Source organism: Coffea arabica, chromosome 1e, assembly GCF_036785885.1.
Source record: "Coffea arabica cultivar ET-39 chromosome 1e, Coffea Arabica ET-39 HiFi, whole genome shotgun sequence".
Taxonomy (NCBI): domain Eukaryota; kingdom Viridiplantae; phylum Streptophyta; class Magnoliopsida; order Gentianales; family Rubiaceae; genus Coffea; species Coffea arabica.
Window position 1 is genome coordinate 50,055,099 of NC_092311.1, and position 10,421 is coordinate 50,065,519.

Sequence of the window (10,421 nt, forward strand, 5' to 3'; positions counted from 1 at the left end):
GGATAAATATTCCTAACAACTATTATGTCTCGACCGCCATATTTGCTCGCTTCATGTTTTCTTCGAGTTCCAAAAGTCAAAACAAAAAAAAAAAAAATTACAAGTATGCCGCCTTAGTGGAGAAAATAAGATAAAATCGTAGATACGTATGTAAACAAGTGCAACGTTGGAAGTTAACGTAGTCGGCAGCGTAGAGAGGAAGAAAAAATAAATGTAAAACGCATAGCTTATGGAGAAGGACCAAATATTTTCCTATAAGTAGTCAATAAGACCCCCAAGGAAAGTCCGTCCTCCCATCAGCCAACCCAATCCCCCCATACTTTTGATTGGTCTTCTGAGCCCCAATGCCACGTACTTTCACTCTTCGCCTATAAATTAGAAGCACCATATTTGAGCTCCCCTCACCATTGAAGTGAGCTCTCTCTCAGTCTCTCTCTCTCCCCCCCCCCCCTCCCCTCTCGTCTGTCTTTAATAAAAAGGCGAAGAGATGATCTTGATGATCAGGTTGATAAACAGCATGGGAGGATCGGTAAAGCTCAGGAGGGATAGCGCCATAGAGAGTAAAGTGATGATGATGGCCGTGGTTGTGATTTGTGAATATTGTGACCGCAGCTTCTTCTCTCATCATTGCTTTGGCGCTATCCATCCTGAGTTTTACGGGTCCCTCTTGCTCGCTCGCTCTGCTTCACTCTTCGCTACTTCTCACACAAATCCTCCGTCTTGAAACCTTGGTATGTTCTGTCAGCTTCTTAAAATATCAGTACTAAATCTGTTTTGTACCCCCTTACTAAAAATCATGTGTTTTCTCTCTAGTGTAATGCTAGATTTGTTGTAATCATAATAGCCGAGCAGCGATGCTTCTCTGAGCAGTCAACTTGAGACAACATCATGTAGTTTCCACGTTAATTATGTAATCTGGTTCTTTTTGAGTACTTTAATGTTCCTTTTTTTTTTCTTTTCCTTTTCTTTTTTATAATCAACCATAGAAGCAAACTACCTACTAACTGAATTTGATTATTGTACTGTGTTTAGTTCTGTTTGAGCATGATCTGAAGTCATAGATTTTTAACCATTTACCGTCATGAAGTCGTACTATCAGATTCTTTAAACATGTGAATCGGCTACGGCTTCACTCGAGATTTGATTCCATCCACTTCCACCCGGAGAGGGCATAGTTCAACACGAAGTTCTGGTCTTTGTTTGATTTCCCTAGTTGATTTGTAGGGACAATCTTTCGGGAGTCAAATTCAAGGACGAAGGATCTTTCCCTCTCATAGGTCTTTCAGACTTATCTTAGTAGTACTACCAGATATTGAATATTATGAGGGTCAGTAAGATGATTCGTCTTTTCTTTTCAGCCCAAAACTGGGCTTCTGATCAGGTAACCACTTCGCCTGTAAAATAGATGTATAGCTTCTGCAGAAAAGACAGGACTACAACTGTGTGATGAACTATTCTTTTTCCTTGGTACTTACTTTGCTGTTTGAACATCCATGCTCAATGCTTACGTAGGCCACAGCTGGTTCATTCTTCCTCTTGAAACTTGAAAAGGAAAATCTTAATTATATGCCCTCCTTCCTTTCTTTGTTGTTAAAGAACTAGGCTTTTTTCTGTTGGTCATGAATTGCTTTCTAGATCTTATCATTTTTTAACTTTTTCTCTCAAGGGATCCTTGATGCACCAAACTGGGTCAAAAGGGAAGACTTGAATTAAGCTTTTGCAGGTGGCAATAGAAGGGGCTTCGAGTGTGGGGAATAAATGCAGTCTGAGTCTGAGGGGGTATGAGTTGTGAGCAGTACTCTTCAGAAGGCGCCTTTAAGAGGGAGTTATGGGCTTAGGGTTTACATGCTTTTGACTTAAATTTGGTGGCAGGCTTTTTTATTTATGGGTATGAGGGCAACTGTGGGATGTTGACTCCTTCGATTAGGTCACTATCTCCCCATCCCGTCCCTTTTCTTCTGCTTCTTCTTCTTCTTCTTCTTCTTTTTCTTTTACTGCTATACTACTGTTAGCTTTGCTGCTGCTGCTATTGCTACTTCATGGTCCATTCAATAATATCATCATCTCTCTTCTACTGGTACTAGTATTTTATCTTATTTTCCGAAATCATTCACATTTTTTTATTTTCCATGCACATTGCGTTAACACAAACTGTACAACGAAAATGATGGCCAAAAGCAAAGGACCTTTCTCATTCCAAAATACCATGATACCAGAGATAGACTCGTGATGAGGACTTGCGCAAACAATTGACGAAGTGACTTATTTTAATGCCAACACTCTTATCCCCTCCCCTCCCCTCCCCTCCTCCTGCTAATGAGAGGCAATATTGGAAGGTCTGGTTGGCCATTATATCGGCCACATGTAGGCTTGGGATTTTAGAGAAAATTATTGAGATGCAAGTTTTTTGAAAATTTTGATGTCACTTTAGGGTGCATTGCGTGTCTTACTATATGGGGACAAAGAAACCAGATTACCTGTTGCACATCTCCCACCGTTGTGATCATTTCACTGCAAAATATTTTAAAGATCTCTTTGCATCTGAAGATAGCGCACAATGTGCTTCAACAGAAACCCCCACTACTACTACTACTACTACTACTCATTCATCGCTCCGCCTGAGAGATAGATAGATGTTCGCTCTCTATTTTTCGACCTGAATTTCTGGCTCTTGATCCACAATCCTGATCATGATACTGCAGTGCTGGATACTACTACTACTACTACTAAACGATCGATCATTGCACGTGCTCAAGCTGGTGTGCGTAATACAATACTAGCACAGACTGAATGAATGAAGCCATTTGGAAAAATTGTTGGGACAAGTTAACTTTTCAGATGACTGTTAATTGTAATCATTACATGGAGGAAGTTCTGGAATTCCACGAAGCTTGTGCTGAATTAGCAGTCACTTTCTTCTGTTGTTGTTGATTTAATGTCGCACTAGGCCTTTTTGGGACTTTAGAAGGTGTGTGTATATGTATATTGACAGCTCGTAGAACCACTAGGGGTGGCCGTTTTGGGAAAACAAAAAAAATGTTTACGGGATCATTAGTTCCTTAATTAATGTTGAGTTTTTTCTTTTTCCTTTTTTCTTCTTCTTCTTCTTTTAAGTTGGATTCACACGCACATATTGAAACAAAAGAAGAATGAAGAATTTTGATTTTAGAGATTGAGTTTTATTACCTCCGACCAAAAAAGTCTTTAATCTGTGCACACGTACGTTCTAATCTCCTGGCTAGTTTGCCCAATTTGTTGAACCCAATTTCCTAATCGGGAACGTATTTACTATTTAGTAGTGTTTGCAATTACTAGTAGTATACTATATAGGATGGTCGAGCACGTAATGTGTGCTGCGACTTGCTGTCATGTCCATTTTATGGTTCTTCCAAACAATAATTAAAAGAAAAAAAAAAACTCATAATAGTAGTATAATTGCTTATCAACAATGTCATCGTTGCATTATTATCAACAATATCGTCCTTTTTTCCCCCCGAGGCCATGTAAAAGAAGAGCAAGTTGGACTATTTTAGTGATACAAATGAAATATGTCTATATATACTACTAAGTTTAGCAATATCTCCTCTTAAACTTCAAGTGTGTCAAGTGTGTTTGGATTGCAGATTTTCAAAGAAAAATTGTTACGTTTTTCGTGAACACATTTTTCAATTATCTTTTTGTCTCACATGTATCAGATCGCTAGAGTAATTTTTTTACAAAAAAGTCCAGAAAAATGCAATCCAAACACACCCACTTGTTAAAAAATGTTGTGAAGCCATTAAAGTTGCATGATATCAAGCTTGTTTGGCCGTGAAATGGTCTATAGTAAAAAGTAATTTCAGTACTTCTAAGTTACAATCGCCCCCAAGTACTCGAAAATATGTCCCTTTTTGTCAATAAGATCGATCTCGCAAGGACCAAAAACGATTAATTATTACAATACTTGAAATCATTATAATTTTCCTCTTGGAAAGGAACAATACTTGAAAACGTGACTGGTTACTTCTAAAATGGACTCCTTAATTGTCACTCAGACAAAATGAAAAGCTCTTAGGAAATAGTAACTCTGTTTTTTTTTTTTTTTTTGCTTTGTTCTTGAAAAGTTATGTCGCAAATTAAGGATAAATAAAGCGAAATATCGTTCCAAAATGCTCAGGCACAATGTTAAGGGAGATTTCCAATTGATGTTAACAAGAATCAGCAACTTAATTGATACTCATACGATAGCGGAGTAGATGATGTGAGATGATTTAAATTAAAATTAAATTGGGGGGGCATATGATCTAAAGAACATTCACTGGGAAATATTCCTATGAATCAAGAGTGGTCCTCCAACTCCAAGCATGCATGAGAACCATAAATGGGTGGGCTCAGCTGTCATCTGGCGTCCAGTTTTAATGTACCATGTGGACTGAGGAGCGAGAATGGAGGCCTGCAAACTGCAAGATGGCGGCTGGAATTTCGCTGATGCGCCTTAATTCTTCTACGCTGTATGTACCATTAGAAGAAGAGAAAGAAGGAGGAGAAGAAGCTCCAACAATGGTATTGGTCCCCCATTACTTTGATTAGGTCTGCATCAAATTGCATTCGTATTGATGAAGCTGTCCATACTCATTCTGCGGCAGTGAAAGCCTGAATTAGCTGATGTAGCCACAACCAAGTTCTATCTATTCGAGTAGTATTTGGTATCCACACCTAACATTTTCTTGACATTTTAAGTCACCTTTTATAGTGGGAGGGTGTGGATATCATTTTTCTTTTTTCTTTTTTTTTTTTTTTTAAAAATAGTACCATTAAGGGGAAAATAAATACGATTGAGAGTGTGACTGACTCTCACGGTATTTGGCCAATGTCAGCTTTTGTTTGGACTATTAATTAACATCCTTCACGTAAGATGAATCGGAACCACTTCCTTTTCTGTATATTTTTGTGTAAAAGATTCCATGGGCAAAGTTTAATATTTTCAAGGACATGAGTGAAAAACTAGAAAACATCAAAGGAATATAAAGCGATTCTTAAAATATTAGGGGGACAAAGTCTAATTTTATAAAGATTAAAAAACAAGTAATTTTGATTATTTTTTTTTTTAAAAAATACTCACTCCATCCTAATTATTTTGAAAATAGTGTGATTTGATTGTCATGCTCGTGTTTCTCTTTTTAATACTATTCCTACGAATTAATAAATTTGAATTTGAATGACAACATGTATATGATTAATTAGAGGGATGGACTATATTAAAAAAAGGGTACTGAAAAATGTTTTAACTTTTTCATCATCATTTTGGAATATTTCAAAATTTAAAAAAAAAAGTATGACACTTTCAATTTCAATTGGGCGAGAAAGAAGTATTTAAAAATTCCTGAAGTCTTGGGGACGTCAGCCCGTCCCCTCCCCTCCGCGCCTCGGTCACCCAGCGTCCACCACCGGTGTTTTCTGGTGCATATAATCCTTGAACGCTATGCTGTGCTGTTCAAAAAATCTTTGAACAATGCATACAAACATAAATAACTGGAATTCCTTGCTGGATTCCTACAGCAGAGTTGGTTCAAGGACGGGACAATCTCTAGTGCCCATAATACGGTATTCAAGAAAGATGAACCCACTAACTAAATTTGTATTCAAGAAAGATGAACCCACAAACTAAATTTGGAAAATGGGTGGAATGGAATCTGGCCATGCAGTGCTGGGCTACAGAAACAGGAAATCTAGAAGTCCGCTAAAAGCAACTGACTCTTAAAATATGAACCGTCGAAAAGAACTATACCACGTAGTATCTATCCATAAACGAACTGTTTTTCCTCTCTCTCTCTCACTCTGTGAATTGAACGCATCTCCACCCCTTCAATATCTATTGTTCAGGACTGTTGTATTCACCCTCACTGCTAACTCCCCACCACTAATTCATCAGTTAGCATTCCAAGCTCTGATCACAGAGCCTCTTATTGCAACAAATGTGCTTTAATTTGGGAAATATTTGAGAAATGGTGAAAAGCGTTCTCGAGACCCCTATGCCGCTGCCCAAAGAAGCCCAACCAATATGTCGCCATATACGCGGGAGCCATTCCTTTGGGGTTTTCTATGGAGAGAATCCCTTGCAATACTCTGTCCCTATCATGTTACTAGAGGTTTCTATGTTGATGGTGATTACTCGAATTTTACGATTTATCCTCAAGCCGCTTCGACAACCTAGAGTCGTCTCTGAGATCCTTGTAAGTTCTCCTTCCCATTCATTCTTTCTTCTTTAAAAAAAAAAAAAAAAAAACTTTTCCTGTTTAATGAACAAAATCTGGACCTTTTTTTTTCTTTTTATAGATTCAGTTTGTGGTTTAATAGGTGCTGAGTTGAATTTGATTTTGTGTCAATAGCAGTGTATGATCTCTGATTTATTTATTGATTTGTTTCTTTTTTCTTCTGCTTCTTGGAAAGGGCGGTATAATAATGGGGCCGTCTGTTTTAAGCAGAAGTAAGAAGTTCCGTTCATATTTCTTCCCGGATACCGCCGACTTTGTGTTGAAAAATATTGGAATCCTGGGTTTCATGTATTTCCTTTTTATATCTGGAGTGAAAACGGATCTCACGGTGGTCAAAAAGGCAGGAAGGAAACATTGGTGCATAGCGCTAATTAGTACCTTGGTTCCAATGATATGTACGCTAGCAGTGGCAATTCCCCTTCGGAAGTCCATGGAGAAAGAACTTGCTAAACCTTCATCCATTTTGGGAACTTCCACCTTATTTGCTCTGTCGACGTTTCCTGTTCTTCAGCTTATAATCAAAGAGTTGAACCTTTTGAGCTCTGAAATTGGACGCTTGGCCTTGTTAATAGCAGTGATCAGTGACATAATAGGAATTAATTGCGTCATTGCATTTGAGGCAGCCAAACAAGAAGAAGGAAACAGTATGGCTGGCTTGTGGTATTTTATTTCCTTGATTGTTTTTATGATTTCAATATTTGGTGGCCTTCGCCAAGCTATGCTTTGGATTGTCAAGACCACACCCGAGGGGAAACAAGTGGACCAAATCTATGTCATTGCCATATTGCTCGGTGTCGTGGTTGCGGGTTTTCTTACAGATATGTTTGGCATAGCCATCGCTAATGGACCGCTATGGCTGGGATTGGCTGTCCCAGATGGCCCTCCATTGGGAGCAGTCCTCGTGGATAAGAGCGAGACGATTGTCATGGACCTTCTCCTCCCATTTTCGTACACATTTGTTGGTTTGCTCACCGATGTGTCTTCAATGAGCGGTAACTGGTCGATTCTGCAGCCAATTTTTCTCGTGGCTTTTATAGGGTGCATAGCCAAAGTCATTTCAACTTGGCTGGCCTCTCGCTTCTGTGGTATGTCACTTAAGGAGAGCCTCGCATTTAGCCTACTGCTGAATGCAAGAGGTCAGGTGGAACTATTGTTGTTCATCCACTGGATGGATTTTAAGGTGCTACTTTATGTTGAAAATTTTCCACATTCGAATGCAAGTATTAGTTAGTATTCTTCTTGTCCGATATCAACCTCTTAACTCTTTTTTTTCAAGTACTGCTGCAGATGATAACAATCCCGTATTTTACAATGCTGGTGCTGTTTACGACTGCAGTGACGGCTGTGGCAATTCCCCTATTCAGCATACTATATGATCCCACAAGGCCTTATATGGTTAACAAGCGAAGAAACATTCAACATAACCCTCCAAACACGGAACTGCGAATTGTAGCTCTCATTCACAGTGAAGAAAATGTTGCTGGGATCATAAATCTGCTAGAAGTATCAAATCCAACTTGTAACAGCCCCTTCTCAGTCTTTGCTGTGCACCTTGTCGAGCTCATTGCCCGTGCTGTTCCTATTTTTATAGACCACGAGAAAGAGGGGATGGACTCCGAGCACACCAACCTAAGTTCAGTTCACAAGGCCCTAAAACATTTTGAGGAAGCCAGAAGGGAACAGATAAAGTTACATTGCTATACATCAATTACCGCCAAGAGAAGCATGTACCAGGACATTTGTGGACTTGCTCTTGAGAAGAAAGCTTCTCTTATTATCTTGCCTTATCACGGAGAGCAATTGGATAACAACCTCGAAACAGAAGGGGTTCCATCAATCAACTGCGATGTATTAGCGCACGCTCCTTGCTCGGTAGGGATTTTTGTGCATAGGGGCTCTTCCAATACGCATCTTCTCGGTACTCCCTCGATAACTTCTGTATACCACTTCACTGTTCTGTTCTTGGGTGGAGCAGATGCTAGGGAAGCACTTGTTTATGCCGATAGGATGGCTGGGAATCTTAATGTGTTAGTTACCGTTATTCGATTTCTCTCAAATGATAGCCTGGGGGATAATAGGATGGAAAAGAAACTTGACGATGGACTTGTAACATGGTTTTGGGTGAAGCATGAGGGGAATAATCATGTTATTTACCGGGAGGTAGTAGTTAGAAATGGTGAAGAAACTCTTGCTGCAATTAGGGGAATGAGCAACAATAATTACGATCTCTGGATTGTGGGGAGGATGCATGGGATAAATCCAGTAATAATACAAGGTTTAGCAGACTGGAGTAAGCACACTGAACTAGGATTAATAGGAGATTATCTTTTCTGTTCGGATTTAGGTAGCAGAGCTTCTATCTTAGTGGTGCAACAACAGATTTTGAGAGGGTAGGAAAGGGCTCTCTCGTGCCAATTCAGCAAAGTTTTTCTCTGTACATATGATAATATAGTAGCAATATTAGAAAAGCAGTCATATCCATCCACCAACTAGTCTGCAGATTTTGAAGCCTAATGATGCTATGGTGTTCTAACAGTTTATAAGACCCCAAAAAATCGATTTTATAACACCAGAAATTAAACTGAAGATCTTCAGAGTAATCCATTACGGAAAATTTTCTACCCGAATATCATAAAACAACGAAGTGAAAGTTGGTTGCAATGAAATGTATCCTTCTGACTTCAGGGGCACCAAAGTAATAAATCCAAAAAGCAAAGCAATTTTCTAAAAGAAATGCAATCAGCGGTTATTCATTAATAAAAATTATGCAAGCTAATTTCCCATTTATGTAAACACGTCTATAGCACAATATCGGAACAAAAAGCACATTTTCCATGATTGAACCAATTTAGTCGGAAGAACTCAGAAACTCACGTGTAGAAATAATAATAATGATAATAAAATAAAATTCCCGTTCTTTATAGCTAGTTTGGGAGTTTAGAATAGGAAGTAAAAGAAGAGAAATGTTAAGTTATGAAAGAAAAGAAGAAAAGAGATTTTAATGTTATTTGGGAGTGTAGGTAAGAAATTAGATGATTTGGGATATATATATATATATATCAATAAAAATTAGTTCAATACACATTTGAGGATGAAATAGATACTTTAAAAAATTTTGTTAGGCTTTCTCAACTTTCCTTTGCTTTCTGGGCACATTTGATTTGGGCAGAAAAGCATAACAACCACAGCAGCAACATACCGGCCATCCAAATCCTTGGATTTCCTTTCTTTTCTATCTCTCAAAAAGTTCCAAACGACATAAAGAAAGTCTTTTGTTCTCCTTTCCTTTATTTTCTTGTCAAATCCGATCTTCCAAACTAACCAAAGAAAAGATCAATTAGTTTCCGTCCAAAAGACTTTGAGAAGACCCAAATTACTCCTTGATTTCAGGAAGCAGGTCCTATCACCGACTGTCTTTAATGCAAAAAAAGTTATCTAAGTCAAGTTAATTCATCATAAGCAGCAATGCCGTGTGCTTTACGTTTATTTTTCTGGTTTACTAGTGCAACCTAAACCTAAAAGTTCTTTCATAGCTATAGCTTTATGTCTAACAATAATATTAAATCAATGTTTTGAAAATCGGACCGGATCGGCAGATTCGACCGGTTGAACCGCGAACCGGCCAGGGTACCGATCCGATTCCATGTTAGGATTGACCACGCTAGAAAATCGATCAAAAATCGGTCCAACTGTGAAACCGTCGAAACCGGATTGAATTGGTTTTCTAGTTTTCCTCTTCTTTTTTTTTTTTTTTTTTTTAACGTTTTGCAAAATGTAACTTTCAAGATTCGAACTCATGACCTTTGTAATAGAAAATCAATATAATAACCGTTGCACTATCACATCTTATTAATTTTTTATAATTTATTTATATAAAACAAACACTCATATTTTTTTTTTTCCATTTTTCTTACAAAATCTCATTTTCTCATGACTCTTTCTTTTTAATCTTCAACTCTCTCTCTCTCTCTCTTCTTTTGTCACTCCCTTTTTAATCAAACATCTTTATTTTTAATTTATTGATGTTTTCTTACATCTTTTAATTTTATTTTTGTCCATGAAATTAAAAAAATTAAAAAAGAATTATTTTTTTAACCCAAATTATTTAATGCCACAACCACTTACTTTTATCTCATTTTTTGTTTCTTATCAAGTTTGCATTTCTAT

At 37.8% G+C, this 10,421-nt stretch overlaps 1 protein-coding gene across 1 annotated transcript; it reads left to right on the top strand.

Moving 5' to 3' along the window:
• The first annotated feature begins 5,601 nt into the window (after positions 1 to 5,601).
• LOC113711757 (cation/H(+) antiporter 24) lies at positions 5,602 to 8,746 on the top strand. Its single transcript, XM_027234953.2, has 3 exons — positions 5,602 to 6,212; positions 6,430 to 7,434; positions 7,542 to 8,746. Exons 1-3 carry the CDS (start codon positions 5,985 to 5,987, stop codon positions 8,646 to 8,648), a joined length of 2,340 nt encoding a protein of 779 aa, XP_027090754.1. The 5' UTR covers positions 5,602 to 5,984; the 3' UTR covers positions 8,649 to 8,746.
• The last annotated feature ends 1,675 nt before the right edge of the window (positions 8,747 to 10,421 follow it).

What these genes read in the sequence shown, in the direction of transcription:
- LOC113711757 (XM_027234953.2), top strand. Translation starts at nt 5,985, where the DNA reads ATGGTGAAAAGCGTTCTCGAGACCCCTATGCCGCTGCCCAAAGAAGCC. An exon ending in GAGTCGTCTCTGAGATCCTT is followed by an intron (nt 6,213 to 6,429) that starts GTAAGTTCTCCT and finishes CTTCTTGGAAAG; the next exon opens with GGCGGTATAATAATGGGGCC. An exon ending in TCCACTGGATGGATTTTAAG is followed by an intron (nt 7,435 to 7,541) that starts GTGCTACTTTAT and finishes GTACTGCTGCAG; the next exon opens with ATGATAACAATCCCGTATTT.